At 37.4% G+C, this 16,639-nt stretch overlaps 1 protein-coding gene across 3 annotated transcripts in view; it reads left to right on the top strand.

Annotated features, from left to right (window-relative positions):
- Positions 1–405: 405 nt before the first annotated feature.
- LOC107870599 (exosome complex component RRP45A) overlaps positions 406–16,639 on the top strand; it is a 26,588-nt gene continuing 10,354 nt past the window's right edge. For all 3 annotated transcript variants that reach the window (XR_007056035.1, XR_007056034.1, XM_047413250.1), the window contains exons 1-8: positions 406–691; positions 2,328–2,537; positions 3,042–3,137; positions 3,236–3,350; positions 13,095–13,172; positions 13,254–13,442; positions 13,781–13,870; positions 14,299–14,438. Coding sequence is in view for 1 of the 3 variants with exons in the window: in XM_047413250.1 (XP_047269206.1) it covers positions 555–691; positions 2,328–2,537; positions 3,042–3,137; positions 3,236–3,350; positions 13,095–13,172; positions 13,254–13,442; positions 13,781–13,870; positions 14,299–14,438 (1,055 nt within the window). In the remaining 2 variants the exon portion in view is untranslated. The remainder of the gene's footprint in view (positions 692–2,327; positions 2,538–3,041; positions 3,138–3,235; positions 3,351–13,094; positions 13,173–13,253; positions 13,443–13,780; positions 13,871–14,298; positions 14,439–16,639) is intronic.

Here is a 16,639-nt window from a genome sequence, read left to right as displayed (position 1 = left end):
ATGATTTTGAATAAAAACAAAGAAGATATATATACACACATGTTGAATTCTATTATGGTGACAAAAACAGTGAAGAAATTGAGGGTTAAAAAATGAAGCATCTACCATCCAGACATGCAATCAAATCAAGTTAGATCAGCATCACTCATATTCTCCTAATAGGTAAACCGATTTGTTCTCTAATTTAACATACATCTCAATATTTATAAAACTTTAAAAAGTAAATTACAATGTCAAAAAGTATTATAAATTACAATAACAACTTAAAATATCTAAAAATATATTAAAATATAATTAATTATTTAAATTTTTTTTTTTATACCACATAAATTGAGATAAAAAAATACGGGCCTTGGATATCTAGTATTAATAGATATGCAAATTATAACAAAGTAAAAGCGAAGAACGGAAAGAGTTAAAAGTAAATTGGTCGGGAGAGTAATAAAATATTGTAGGTAAACACCAACGCCCCCACTCCCCCACCCAAACGATGAACCCCAGCCCTGCAGTAAAACCCTAAACCTAAACTCATTCCTCTGTTTTCATTTGTGGATATGGAGCAAAGGTTGGGAAATACATGGCGAATGACAGTGAATGAGAAGAAATTTATTGAATCTGCTTTAGAATCTGAGCTCAGAGTTGACGGTCGCCGTCCCTTTGACTATCGAACTCTCACTATCAAGTTTGCTAGGTAACAACTCTAACTCAATCTCTTTTTTCTTCTTCATAGCTGTGGCGTCTAGGCCAGCTTGTGTACACCATCAACTAATTTCACGAGATGTGTACACTTATCCTCCCTAGACCCCGCACTTACACTCCCAGACCCCACTTTATGGGAATATACTGGGTACGTTGTTCTTCTTCTTCATTTTTGATTTCTATATATTGAACTGGATCAGTAAGAAATTAGATGCTTTTACACCATTGCTATTAATGCCTAGTTGAATTTGAGATAGATTCCGGACAGTACAGAAATAGAAAATATACAGTGAATTTAGTCTTCAATTTGTTTGGTTGTTTCGATTAACACATTTGAATACAAGTTTGATTTTAGGGTGTGTTTGGTACGAAGAAAAATATTTTTCATGGAAAAATAGGCTGATTTTTTTCTTTTCTTTTTTTTGTTGGTAAGCAAAAAATATGTTTTCTCAAGAGCATTTTTTTGTAATCTAGCAAAAAAGCTATAGAGGTTGGAGGGGGTGGGGTTTGGGGTTTTCGGATGGGTGGGGTGGATTGGTCAACGGGTAGAGGTTGGTGACGTTCGGTGGGTGGGAGGAAACATCAAGCATAGAATGTTACTTGTGGAGCTTGTTTTCCCTAGTTCCATTAAGGAAGCCATTTTTCTCATTTTAAAGAACCTGTTTTCCTCGGGAAAATGTTTTCCAAAATTTTCCAACCAGACATCGGTAAATAAGAAAACATCTTTTTCGCAATACCAAACAAACCATCAGTGAAAGCGAATCCATTGTAGGATGTCTATTATAGTTGTAGGTCTCCTGTATTGGACTGTTTTTTGAACCTGGCAACTTCTTCTCGTCATAACTTATACTCCCTCCGTTTCAAGAAGAATGACCTACTTTCCCTTTTAGCCTGTTTTAAAAAGAATGACCTCTTTCCCTTTTTAGCAATTTTTTAATTTTAATTTTCCACATGGCATGTTTAAGACCACAAGATTGAAGGGCATTTTGGTACATTTGACATATCTTTAATTTAACACCACAAGATTTAAAAGTCTTCTTTATTTTCTTAAACCCAATGCCAAGTCAAACTAGGTCATTCTTTTTGAAACAGAGGGAGTACTTGTTCTGAATAATTGAGCACATGGAGTAAAATTCTTTTCCTTGTCCTTAAATTTTGTTTGTTGTATTTCCCATTGTCACTCTTCTAGATTAATTAACTTTTATGTCACTACAGGTTGCCATATTCAGGTATAATGAGAAATTTTACACGTTGTTTGCATACATCTGTTATTGTTTCTTTTTTTTTTTGATGACCGTGGTGTCCAGGCCAGCTTTCACTTTCGCGCACCTTAGCTAATTCCACGCGCACCTTAGCTAATTCCACGGATACCTGACACCTCCCACTAGCAACAGGTACCAAGTAACTCTGTCCACCAACGCTAGAACAAATGGGAAGAATCACCTAGTGTTTTTTTTGTCTCCACCGGGGCTTGAACCTGTGACCTCATGGTTCTTAATCCACTTCATTGACCACTAGGTCACACCCTTGGGTGAACATCTGATATTGTTTCTTATGATATGTGACATATGCTTGTGTGATTCATATAAGACTTTACATTATGATTGTTAAGAGTTATTGATTTGCAGAGAAGATGGTTCATCAGAAGTTCAACTGGGGCAAACTCATGTTATGAGCTTTGTTACGTCGCAACTAGTGCAACCTTATCGAGATCGACCAAACGAAGGAACCCTTTCTGTATTTACTGAGTTTTCCCCAATGGCAGATCCTTCCTTTGAGGCAGGTCGTCCTTCAGAGTCTGCTGTTGAGTTGGGTCGCATAATTGACAGAGGGTTAAGGTAACATTTCAACAAACATGTCGATTGTTATGCATCAACAAATGTATTTATTATAAGCTGTATATATTGTCTTTTTTCAAAATATTATAAGATATATATTGAAGAAGAAAGAATTTTTACTATCTTGTGGGGGATATATTGTATTTCTTTTGTGTAGTGGTTGAGAAATGCTTATAATTTTTGATCTCCTGCTTATTTTTTTCCCATTGTAGTAATTCTGGTTTTTGCTTTTTGAGCTTTTGCAGTAGACCCGTTTGAAGGTATCATTGAGTTTCTCTTATTCGTATTAACAGCTACTCTAGGGGGGATGTTTTTATTGGTGTTAACGTTTTAATAACTATTTATTTGTGTGTAGAACGCAGATAGAAAAGCAATCGTCTAGGTAGTATTTAGTTATGCATCACTTGTTTTGTTTTGCTGGAGATAAATACATATTTGAAGAAAAGAAATTGTTGTCTTTGGTTAATTCTTCTTTTATTCTGATGTCTTAAAAGGGTAATGCAGGGAAAGCAGAGCTGTCGACACTGAATCACTCTGTGTTGTGTCTGGGAAGTGGGTCTGGTCAATTCGTCTTGATCTCCATATTTTGGATAATGGAGGGTGAGTTGTGGTGGTGTACATTTGGGTCCAGTTAAGTGCCCATCCACGTATCCATCTGAAGTTATGGAACTAATTGTGTGATTCTGCTACAAGTGCAGTAATCTTGTTGATGCTGCCAATATTGCTGCCTTAGCTGCGCTTTTGACATTTCGGAGGCCTGAATGTACACTAGGAGGCGATGACGGGCAGGAAGTGATACTACATCCACCCGAGGTTTCCTTTCTTTCTTTATTCCCCCTATAATTTTGGGGTGTGCATTGGTCGGTTTGGTTTATCGGTTTTTAAATATGTAAAACCAATGACCAACCAATAAGATATTTTCTTATCGGTTTTTGGTTTATCGGTTTTTGATCATTAACGGTTCAATTTTCGGTTTAACCAATAAGAAAATATTCATAAAATAGAAATAGTAACAACTAACATAAAAAAATAAAATCTTAGTTACCGTCAAAATCCTACGCAATGCATTTTAGTTTACAAGAATGTTCGGACTTGAATTGAATATTAGTTCGGAAAAAAATTGAATCCTAATTGTTGGAAGCTACTAAATGCTTCAAGCTTTCCAATACGATAATGCTTGTGCTTTATATTGTGTCTTTGTTGCCCTGAATAGGTTAATACTTTGTGAATCACAGAACTGTGAATAAGTAGTGTATATAACACACACATATATATATATATATATTACATAAATAGGGGAAAACAGTAACTTAGTGTATTCTTATTGGGTTATCGGTTTAATCGATAACCCAATAAGCTAAAACCGAAACCGAACCGTTTACCCAATAATTTTTTTTATAAAATCAATAAGAAACCGTTAACCCAATAACCCAATAGCATTTTTATCAGTTCGGTTTATCGATCGGTTCGGTTTTTGCACACCCCTACCCTATATGGAGTTCTAATAGGGGGTTGCGTTATGAGTAATATTTGTTTTGACAGAATCATCCATTAAATCATGGTGTCTCAGTTATCCCCCTAAACAAACTCTTGCGGTGTCTCTGTTTTTTCCGTGTTAGTTTGTTTTGAAATTTGAAACTTCACTTGAATGAGGTTGAAATTATTTTGAGCTCTGCTGAATTTGCTCAGTGCTAAGGCTAGGGAGCGGAAGGGCCGGGACCTCGATCAAGTGAAATGCATTAAGGGGGAGGATGATAGAGTATTGGTAGAGGATGCCCACATTAAGAAGAAATGGTAGGAGTATTTTCATAGGCTTTTGAACGAGGAGGGGGACAGAGACATTGAGTTAGGGGAGCTGGAGCACTCAGAGGATAGACGTGATTTCAGTTATTGTAGATGTTTTACGGTCGAGGAGGTCAGTGAAGCTATTCGGGGCCTGATGAGATTCCGGTGGATTTTTGGAAGTTTATAAGTAGGGCAGGTTTAAGGTGGTTAACTATTTTGTTTAACAACATTTTCAAGATGGCGAGAATGCCCGAGGCTTGGAGGTGGAGTACAATGATTCCGTTATACAAAAACAAGGGTGACATTCAGAGTTGCACCAACTATAGGGGTATCAAATTGTTGAGTCTTACTATGAAGATTTGGGAAAGGGTGGTTGAGTGGAGATTGAGGAAGATCGTGTCCATTTCGGAGAATCAGTTTTGTTTTATGCCTGGTCGCTCGACGACGGAGGCAATCCACCTGGTGAGGAGATTGGTGGAGCAGTATAGGGAAAGGAAGAGGGATTTGCACATGGTGTTCATCGACTTGGAGAAGGCGTATGACAAAGTCCCTAGGGAGGTTCTTTGGAGATGCCTAGAGGCAAGAGGGGTCCCGGTAGCGTACATCAGAGCTATTAAGGACATGTACGATGGAGGAAAGACTCAGGTGAGAACGACAGGAGGGGACTTAGAACATTTTTCCGTCGTGACAGGGTTGCATCAGGGTTCGACTCTTAGTCCGTTTCTGTTTGCGTTGGTGATGGATGTGTTGACGTGAAGTATCCAAGGGGAGATACCGTGGTGTATGTTGTTTGCGGACGATGTAGTGTTGATTGATGAGACGCGGAGAGGTGTGAATTAAAAATTAGAGGTTTGGAGGCAAACTCTGGAATTTAAGGGGTTCAGGTTGAGTAGGTCCAAGACGGAGTATATGGAATGCAAGTTTAGTGACTTGACGCAGGAGGAAGATGTGGTTGTGAGGTTGGATTCCCAAGATGTTTGTAAGAGGGATAGTTTTAAGTATCTTGGGTCTACGATTCAGGGGAATGGCGAGATTGATGAGAATGTCGTTAACCATATTGGAGCAGGTTGGATGAAGTGGAGGCTCGCCTCAGGAGTGTTGTGCGATAAAAAGGTCCCACTTAAGCTTAAAGGCAAATTCTACAAAGTGGCAGTCCGTCCAGCTATGCTATATAGAGCAGAGTGTTGGCGAATCAAGAACTCCCACATTCAGAAAATGAAGGTGGCAAAAATGAGAATGTTGCGTTGGATGTGTGGTCTTACTAGAGGGGATAGAGTTAGGAATGAGACAACCCGAGAGAAGGTGGGAGTGGCTTCCGTGGAGGATAAAATGTGAGAAGGAAGGTTGAGATGGTTTGGGCATGTGATGAGGAGGGGTACGGATGCCCCAGTCCACAGGTGAGAGTGGATAGTGTTGACGGGTTTCAGGAGGAGGAGAGGTAGGCCGAAGAAGTACTGGAGGGAAGTGATTAGACATGATATAGAGCAGCTGCAGCTTACTGAGGACATGACCCTAGATAGGAAGGCGTGGCGGTTGCAGATAAGGGTAGAAGGCTAGGATGAGTGCGTTAGTTGTAGCAAGTAGGTAGGAGCCACTAGTTAGGAGGGCCAGGTGTCCCTGGTTTGTGAATGTTTGTTACTACTAAGGGGTGTCGTATTCTGGATGCCCTATCGCTTATCTCTTATTTATTGCGCCTATTTATCTTATTTAGTATTGCTCGGATTTATACTTTATTTTATTTTTATTTTAGTATGTCTTATTCCTTTTTATGTTATGCCATCCATCATGCTTCACTACGCTTTGGTTACTACTCACTACCTGGAGCCGGGGGTCTATCGGAAACAACCTCTCTACTTTTTTGAAGGTAGCGGTATGGACTGCGTACATTTTACCCTCCCCAGATCCCACTTTGTGGGAATACACTGAGTTTGTTGTTGTTGTTGTTGTTGTTGTTGCTGAATTTGCTCAGTAACTTTATATATTTCAGAGGAAGTTCTTATATCTTCAACAAAAATATAGAGTTCAAAGATTTGTTTTGGAGAGACATTACTCTTGTTGGGGAATAGCTGTTATATTCTCGATTGTGTTTGCTCTTGTTTGTCTTTGACTCTTCATCTTAGACCCTGCTAACTTGGGAACTTAGAAAAAAAAAGGAGAAAAGAAGGAGAATTGGGTGTATCTAATACCTGTAATAGAACAATCGGTCGTACTTGTTAGGATAATAGACATCATATCTGTCCAGCAGATTTTCTGGACAGATTTCAATGATAGACAGATCATAGCTGTCCAGATTTTCAGCACATAGATTTCAGATTATAAACGTGTAATATTTGTAAATAGCTTTTAATACTTAGATATAGGAGATATTCTTAGAGATGTAATAATTAGGAATGACAGATATTAGGGGATTCATGGCAAATCTTTAGGGATGTGCAAGGAGAAGTTTTGTATTTAATGACAAAACTCTCAACTTGAGAGATCATTCAGCAAAATTGACATGGTATTAGAGCCTTCTCTTGTCTGTCTTGTTTCACAGAGTCCATCTGTGGTTCCTTTCAAATTTTTTTTCGATTTTTGTTGATTGCTCATCTACAATTAACACCTAGGACTCTGATCTTGGTCACTTTGGTTCTTTTTGAGTTGGTGTTTCTAGTTTTCATAAATATAACTTCATATCAATTTGAATCATTTAGTGTTCGTTCACTGGAAAGAATGTCGTCTTGGGAATTTCAATTTCAACTATTTGTCACCGAAAAAGAATTATGGGGACATATAGATGGAATTGATCCTGCTCCTACCGATCCTACAAAGCTCGGTCAATGGAAGATTAAAGATTCTCGGGTGATGACATGGATTTTAGGGTCAATTGACCCTCTTATTGTTCTTAATCTCAGGCCATACAAGACAACAAAGTTCATGTGGGAGTACTTACAAAAAGTTTACAACTAAGACCATAGCGCAAAGCGCTTTCAGCTAGAGCATGAAATTGCTAATTACTCTCAAGGAGGTCTCTCTGTTCAAGATTATTTTTCAGGATTTCAGAACTTATGGGCTGAATTTATTGATATTATTTATGCTAAATTACCTGCTGAATTTGTCTCTGTAATTCAAGCAGTTTATGAGCAAAGCAAGAGAGATCAATTTTTGATGAAATTGCAATCTGAATTTGAGAGTGTTCGCTTTCACTTAATGAATCGAGACCCGTCTCCCTCTTTAGATATCTGTTTTAGGGAATTACTTCGTGAAGAGCAGCGTTTTTTAACACAAAATGATTTCAAGCAAGAAAACATTCAGATTGTAGGAAATTGCATTTGCTGCTCAAGGAAAAGAAAAGGGTAGGGATATGAGCAAAATTCAATGCTACAGTTGCAAGCAATATGGCCATATTGCGAGCAATTGTGGTAAGAAGTTCTGTAATTATTGTAAACAACATGGGCATATAATCAAGGATTGTCCCACACGTCTTCAAAATCGTAGGATCAATGCCTTCCAGACGGAGATAAACGGTTCCACTTCTGACAACTCATATTCAACAGGAACTAACAACCAATTTGCTACTCCGGCAATTGGACAAGTTCTTACTACTAAAATGGTACAATCAATGATTGTGTCAGCCCTTTCAGCCTTGGGGCCACAAGGTAATAATATTACTTCTAATTCTTGGCTTGTTGATTCTGGCGCTTCCAATCATATGACCAAATCAACTGGTGAGCTAAAAAAATGTTCGTAAGTATCATGGTCTCACACAAATTTAAGTGGCCAATGGTAGTAATTTACCCATTACCAAAGTTGGGGATATTACTCAAACTTTCAAGAATGTTTTTGTATCGCCAAAACTCTCCACTAGTCTTATTTCTGTTGGTCAATTAGTAGATGTCAATTGTGATGTGAAATTCTCTCATAATGGTTGCCTTGTGCAGGATCAGGTTCGGGGATGATAATCGCGAAGGGGCCTAAAGTTGGAAGATTGTTTCCTATACACTTTTCCATTCCTCGTGTTCTATCTTTTGCTTGTACTCCTATAACTAGTAAGACTGAGGTTTGACAGAAGCGTCTAGGACATCCTAATTTTATTGTGTTGTCTCATTTATCAAATTCTGGTCTATTAGGCAATAAGAATCACTTTTCAGTTGCTTCCTTTGATTGTTCTACTTGTAAATTAGGTAAAAGTAAAACTCTTTCTTTTCCTAATTTTAGTAGTCGTGCTATGAAGTGTTTTGATGTAATTCATTGTGATGTTTGGGGCATTTCACCAATTATTTCACATGCTCATTTCAAGTACTTTGTGACATTCATAAATGATTATAGTTGGTTTACATGGGTGTTTTTTCTTCGATCCAAATCTAAAGTGTTTTCAATGTCCAAGAAATTTTTGGCTTACATTGAGAATCAGTTTTCTACATGTATCACAATATTAAGATTGATTTTGGTGGAGAATGTCTCATGAATTCAATAATTTCTTACTTGAGAAAGGGATCATCTCACAACGCTCTTGCCTATATACACCACAACAAAATGGGGTTGCTGAGCATAAAAACCGTCATCTTTTAGATGTCACTCGTACTTTATTAATTGAGTCATCTGTACCATCTAAATACTGGGTGGAAGCTTTGTCTACGACTGTTTATTTGATTAATAGACTTCCTTCTAAAGTGTTAAATCTTGAGTCTCCATATTATCGTCTTTATCTCAAGTATCCTAACTACCGTAGTTTTCATACATTTGGTTGTATTTGTTTTGTGCACCTACCTCCTTCTCTACGTAATAAACTTTTTGTTCAGTCTACTAAATGTGCTTTTATGGGTTATAGTACTTCGCAGAAAGGTTTTATTTGTTATGATCCAAGTTCTAACAAATTGTGTTTCTAGAAATGTTGTGTTCTTTGAAAATCAGTCTTTCTTTCCTACCCATGTTGAGTCATCTTCTGTTTCTTTTCTTTCGACTTTTGAGGATTTGCCATTTTCTATAAAGCGGTTCAAACCTGGATTTGTGTATGAATGACGTCGGCCAACTTTACCCCATTCCGAAATGGATCTACCACCTGAGACTGCTCCACAACCCGAATCTGAGATTTTTTCAAGGTTTGCTCCACTTGACCCTCCTCGACGATATACTAGAGTGTCTCATACTCCTAAACGGTATGTTTTTTCTTCTACTTTGTCCACCATCTCTATTCCAAGTAGTTATTCACAAGCCTCCAAGCTTGAATGTTGGCAGAAAGCAGTGAAAGAGGAACTTTTGGCTCTTAAAGAAAATAATACATGAGACATTGTTCCTTACCCTTCAAATGTTCGTCCAATTGGATGTAAATGGATTTATTCAATTAAACTTCATTCTGATGGAACTCTTGATCGGTACAAGGCTCGACTAGTGGTTCTTGGAAATAAACAGGAGTATGGTGTGGACTATGAGGAGACTTTTGCACCTGTAGCAAAAATGACTACGGTGAGCACTATTATTGCCATTGCTGCGTCACAAAATTGGCCTCTTCATCAAATGGATGTCAAAAATGCTTTTCTCCAGGGTGATCTCAAAGAAGATATTTATATGAAACCCCGTTTGTTCTCATCACCTACATCAATGTATGCAAGTTGAAGCAGTCTTTATATGGATCAAAACAAGCTCCCAGATCTTGGTTTGACAAGTTTCGGTCTACTTTTCTTCAATTCTCTTTTGAGCAGAGCAAATATGACTCATCTTTGTTTCTTCGACAAACATCTGCAGGTTGTGTTCTTCTTCTGGTGTATGTAGATGATATTATTATCACAGGAAGTGACTCTTCACTAATCACTAGCCTTCAACAGTTAGGGCTGGGCATAAAATACCAAAAATCGAATTACCGAACCGAACCGAAAAATTTGGTAATTGGTATTCGGTAATTCGGTATGGTATTTGGGAATAAAATTTCAATATTTCGGTATTCGGGATTGGGTTTGGTACAAGATATTAATACTATTTGGTATTCGGTATTTACCGAATTTCGAGTGTGTATATATATATATATATTTCCAATAGACAAAAGTACTAGTCATCTCAAAGAATCTCTTGGACCTTGGTAATATATTCGTAAAACGCAACAAAAAGAATACTAAATAGGGTTTCTATTAAAGATACTCTTTGAAGTTTAAACGTACATTTGCACATCTCCAACTTTAATATGGTATTACCAAATACCGTACTGAACCGAAGTTTAATTTATCGATTACCGAACTACCGAACCGATATTTATAAGTATGGTATGTGGTATCTATATTCAAATACCGATTACCGAATTACCGAACCCGAACTTTGAAAATACTGAACCGAATACCGAACGCCCACCCCTACCAACAGTAGCTAAAGGATTGTTTTCATATGAAAGATCTTGGTATTCTTACATACTTTTTAGGGTTGGAAGTCCATTATGATTCTTTAGGCGTGTTCTTGAACCAACAAAAAAATACTCAAGATTTGGTTACTTTGGCTGGTTTTCAAGAATCTTCCTCCGTAAATACTCCATTGGAATTGAATGTAAAGTATCATCGTGAGGATGGAGATCTTCCTGATCCAACTTTGTATCAACAATTAGTTGGGAGCCTAAATTATCTTACTATTACTCGGCCTGACATCTCTTTTGTAGTTCAACAAGTGAGTCAATTTATGCAGGCTTCCCATCATCTACATTTGGTGGCTGTCCGTCGCATCATTCGATATCTCTTGGGAACATCTACTCGGGGATTATTCTTTCCTAGTGGTTCTCTAATTCAACTTAATGCAATTAGTGATTCTGATCGGGCTGGATGTCCTGATACTCGTCGCTCCGCACGAGTCTTTGCATGTTTCTCGGAGATTCTTTGATATCTTGGAAGAGCAAGAAGCAAGACCGTGTTTCAAAATCTTCAACCGAATTTGAATATTGAGCAATGTCTACTGCTTGCTCCGAGATTGTTTGGCTTTGTAATTTACTTGCAGAAATTGGATTTCCTCAATCTAATACCACTCCTCTCCACGCTGACAACACAAGTGAGATTCAGATTGCCACCAATGCGGTTTATCATGAAAGGACCGAGCACATTGAAGTGGACTGTCATTATATCAGAGAATGTGTAGATAAGAGAGTCATTACTCTTCCACATGTATCCAGTGATCTTCAAATCGCCGATGCGTTTACAAAATCCATGGCACGGCAACGCCATTAGTTTCTAGTGGGCAAATTGATGCTTCTTGATTCACCGACATCAATTTGAGGGGGGATGTTAGGATAATAGACATCATATCTATCCAACAGATTTTCTGGACAAATTTCAGTGATAGACAGATCATATCTGTACAGATTTTTAAGCACATAGATTTCAGATTGTAAATGTGTAATATATTAAATATTTGTGTAAATAGCTTTTAATACTTAGATATAAGAGATATTCTTAGAGATGTAATAGTTAGGAATGACAGATATTAGGGGATACATGGCAAATATTAGGGGATTCATGACAGATCTTTAGGGATGTACAAGGAGAAGTCTTTCTATTTAATGACAGAACTCTCAACTTTGAGAGATCATTCAGCAAAATTGACAGTACTGTCATAATAGGAGCACATGGCTTGCCTGTTCACAACTCGTTACCCGTAGATGTGGTCACAATCATAGCTACTTGAGAACAAATGATATGTCATTGGTTACTCTTTATATTTGAGTTTTACATGTTCTTTACATTCTATTTCTTGCACTAAGTTCCTAGACTTGGGTGCGGGTATCCTATATGGGTCCGGATCTAGAGGTGGGATCCTTCATGATCTATGTTTCAATCTCCCCTATCCATTATCTGGTCCTCCTTTAAGACTAGAAGTTGGCTCAGTGGTTGGGTGTTCAAAATTCACCTTCAGGTTCCAAGTTCAAATCTTAAACATTGTATTTGGTTATCAAAAAAGGATACTGTTGTGGAGATTTTGCTTAAAATAAATCAAATTGCTAGAAATAGAGCTATAAAAATATGCCTAAATTATGAGACATTATATGGAAGACTTACTTGTAGCCTGTGAAGTCCCACTAATTCAATCTTTTCAAGTTGTTGGTAGCCATCTAAAAATATACACTAGCTTTTTCCATGTCTTCAAATCTACTCTAGCTTTTGTCTTGAGAAATCAAAATGCCAAATCTTAACTCAAAATTCTCCGTAGTCTGTGGTCCAAGTACTTGATGTTAATTGAGTGGATCTGGTACATATACCACTCCCATACCCAGTGTTGTGCCGTGTTGATATGGCTGCGACACCTGAATTGAATAGTCCAAGCAACTTCGGCCTGCAGGCCCTGGGGTTAGCAATCTTCAAGTCAGCGTCTATCTGGACTAATGCATGAATATGTTACTCCATTTTGTTATTATTGTTTATATCTTAATTAACACAAGAGAGAGTAGTCTTATACCATCTGTGTAAGGCATAAGTTTTACTCTGGTGTGTCGGCAAATTACAGGCCACTGTGGGATCATTCATTAAATTATCCACTTTACTCAGAAATATATGAACATAGGAACTTCGTAGTTTTGATATATTCTGCAATTTGGTTCTGCTTTTTTATTTTCATTGCTTTCTATCTTTTGCTTTACGCTTCACCTATGCCTCCTGCCTTTTAAGTTGCTTCTTCCAGAGTATTTCCCTGATCTCTAAATTATTCCATTATATGCTTGTTGTAATGGGAATTGTTCGTTTTTATTGCATTTACTTGATATGGTTGAGATGCTGGTTAAAATACCTTAAATGTTGGACTTATTGAGTACTTGTTCAATTTTGTCAGGTGAGGGAGCCACTTCCCTTGATTATACACCATCTACCTATAGCAGTAACTTTTGCATTTATTGGAGAAGAGCTTATGGTATGCAACTGCTAAAATTTCCTCTTTTCATTGTTTTATACTGGTATAGTTACTTAATTCTAATCTAATTCGTATTGGTAGGTTATAGATCCAACACATCATGAAGAAGCTGTTATGGGAGGAAGAATGTCCGTCACACTGAATGCAAATGGCGATGTCTATGCAATTCAAAAAGCTGGAGGACATGGTGTCATGCAAGGTGTTGTCATGCAGTGTCTACGGATAGCATCAGTAAAAACCGGAGATATAACTAGCAAAATTAAAACCGTTGTAAGTATTTAGTATCTCGGGCTAAATTTCAAGGGTCTTTGGTACCCAAGTTGCAGGACACTTCACTTTGGTGTTGTACCCATGTGGACATGATGTGGGTGTGGGATATTATGATGCAAAAATACTAAAGACACTTGATGCGAAAATGAATGGAATTTTGGATGATATCTCGGTGAACAAGAAGGCTATTTAATCTTGTTCCCTATATGAATGGCTGAAGTATGTCTTTTTGGTTACATGTTAGATGCTTTTGTGAATAGGATAAGTTTGCCAGCTTGTACAAGTGGTTCTGATTGGTAGATCGATTCCTGATAGGTTGATTTGTATTCTTTTTATAGGTTGAATCTTATAAAACAGAGAGAGCTCTCAGAATGGTCAAGCGACATGCTCCTAGTAATGCTGCTGATGTTAATGAACCAGATCAAAAGGTATGTGGAGGTTGTTTCATAGACCAAGTATATGTGTAGAGCCACTGTAATGACTAATCAATCAGTATAGTGGCTCTACACATATACTTAGGCACATTCAGTAAGGGTAATGAAAACTGGTTAAAATGGTTTATTCCTTGAAATCAACTTTAGTTGTACTAAAATCTGAAAAATGGTGGATATTGCTAGGAAGAGAAATCACGTTACTAATCAAATCCTAAATATTTTTAGAGTATATCTTTAATCACAGTGTTGATCCTTGGCCGAAGAAAACTTAAATCCATTTTTCTTTTTCTTATTTGAGCTAAAGACTTGAAGCAAACTTCATCTTCATTATTAATTATTTTGACTTAGATTTTCCAGTCAACTGAGTTTCAATGTTAAGATTTCAGTGTTCAGTTTTCTTATTCCATCTCATTAATGATAAGGCTAAGCAAATTTTGGAGGGGCAAAAATTGAAGTCAGAAGAGTGCAGTGTTAGTCAGAGCGATGACATGGATGTCGAGCAGGATAGAATCAACAAGAGGAGTAAAAAGAACCGGAGTTTCACAGGCAGACCGTCCAGTTGGTAGATCTTTGTCCTGTCTTTCTGAGTTTGTTTGGCAGAACGTTATTTATTTGTGATGCAATTTTATATGCTTCTACAACATGCTTATATAAGTTGCCAGAGTGCCCTGGAATGCGGTCTTTGGGCTAAGACATTTATTTCTTTTGACATGCATAACTGTACCACCCATGTCATTTCATTTCACTAAAGAAACCAAAAGCTGTTCTGCGGAGAAGTAATTTGTATATACTTTCTTTGAAAGGACTAACCCATTTAAGAGGAGATGCATTTCTGTCTTGAAGTGCATCCAGAAACTTATTTGGGCATGCTAATAGTTCATTTTTCTCTAACTCACTGCAAAACATTTCTTTCTCCTGCTTAGGGATCCATATTCAGAGGGTGTCAACACCGATGAATCGAAAGCTACTCTTGCGTCTCGTGATGAGTTTTATGATTTTATATTAAGTGTAAGCTTGGAGTTCCTTGTGTGTGGTGCTCTGACTTTTAACATGCAAATGAGGCTGCATAATGATAATTACCCAAATGAGCTTTACGAATAATGATAACCTGAATTGTGTATAGGTTTTGGAAAAGTTCATGGTAAGCATGGTTTTTTACATGTATGTATGTATGTATGGTAATTTAAGCTGAATAACTACGTAAATGAGCTTTACGAATAATGGTAATCTGAACTGTGTATAGGTTTCGGAACAGTTCATGGTAAGCATGGTTTTCTACATGTATGTATGTATGTATGTATGTATGCATGTATGCATGTATGTATATATATATTTATGTGTGTGTAAGTATATGTATATGTTTGTTAATATAGTCAAAGACACTGCTAATCTCATAACAGATAGAGACTTCATTTTATATGGGATTGTCCAGCTTTACTTGTCAAAGTAAATTTAGAAATTAGACAGGACTATCAAAAAATAGCCAACAAGTTTGCGATGCTTAATTTTAGTGCATACCAATATGGTGAGTGACATCCTTTTCAATCTCCCCATTTCCTCGGATAATAGAAACAAGATATTTGAAACCTAAGTTGCTTGAACTCCGGTGTAGGTGTCTGATATGTGTGGCGATCCAGAGGTCGGATTCTTTATGATCTAAATTTTAAGATTCGAGGATGTGGATCTAGACATGGATACGGGTGCGGAGATTCGGCTAAAAATAGAGTTATAAAATCTAAATTATGAGACATTATGCGGAACACTTGAGGAGAGAGTATTGATCTAGAGGAGAATCTAGGAAGGAGATAAAAGCTCCGGTGCAGGTGTCTAATATAGGTCATCTAGAGGTCGGATCCATTATGTTCTAAATTTTAAGATTCAGGGATATAGATCTAGACATGGTTGCGGGTGCGGGGATTTGGCTAAATACAGAGTTATAAAATCTAAATTATGAGACATTATGCGGAAAACAAGCGACATAGAAGAGAATATTGATCAAGAGGAGAATCTAGGAAGAGATAAAAGGAAGAGAAGTGACATAGAAGTTTCTATATACAAGTATTCCATTTTCTCAATTTTACCTAAGCTTTTGTTTTGATTATAGAAATCTTTAAATTCGTCTTGACTTTCTCAGTTAATTTTGGTCAAAGTACCCAAAATCGGTTGACCGGATCAGGTACGGATCCCACACCACCACCATGCCCATGTCATGTCGACATGGTGCAACACCCAAGTCGAAGCGTTCGAGCAATTTAGCTTGAAACTACCTCTTTTTTGGATCACCTGTGTATCAAATCTCACTTCCATGTCATCCTTGTGTACCATCACTAAACTTGCACTCCAAGTTTTCTGCTTTGGCCCCACTCAACCTAAAATCTTTAGACTCTAGGGCCTATCTCCAAACCTCTAGCTTAGCGTTAGCTCTGTCGCGAGTCTCATCGATCAAAACTACTTCATATGCAAATAACATACACCATAACACCTTACTTTAAATTTGTCGTGTCAAAACATCTCTTTGGTGCAACTCTATCAAAATGGAAAAGTGCACTGCATCTTCTCTCACTATTCTTACTTGGGTTTTGGCTCCATCATACATATGCACTTAGTGTATGCCACATGTACATTTCTATACATCAAGCAACTCTATAGAGCCTCCATACGCACTTTGTTGTAAACCTTTTCTAGGCCAATGAAACCATGAGTAAATCTTTCTTCTTTTTCCCATACTGTTCCACCAGTACTAGGTGAATAGCTTCTATAGTC

Source organism: Capsicum annuum, chromosome 5, assembly GCF_002878395.1.
Source record: "Capsicum annuum cultivar UCD-10X-F1 chromosome 5, UCD10Xv1.1, whole genome shotgun sequence".
Lineage (NCBI taxonomy): Eukaryota > Viridiplantae > Streptophyta > Magnoliopsida > Solanales > Solanaceae > Capsicum > Capsicum annuum.
Note: the sequence above shows the minus strand (reverse complement) of the source record. Positions and strands in the feature narration are given on the sequence as shown.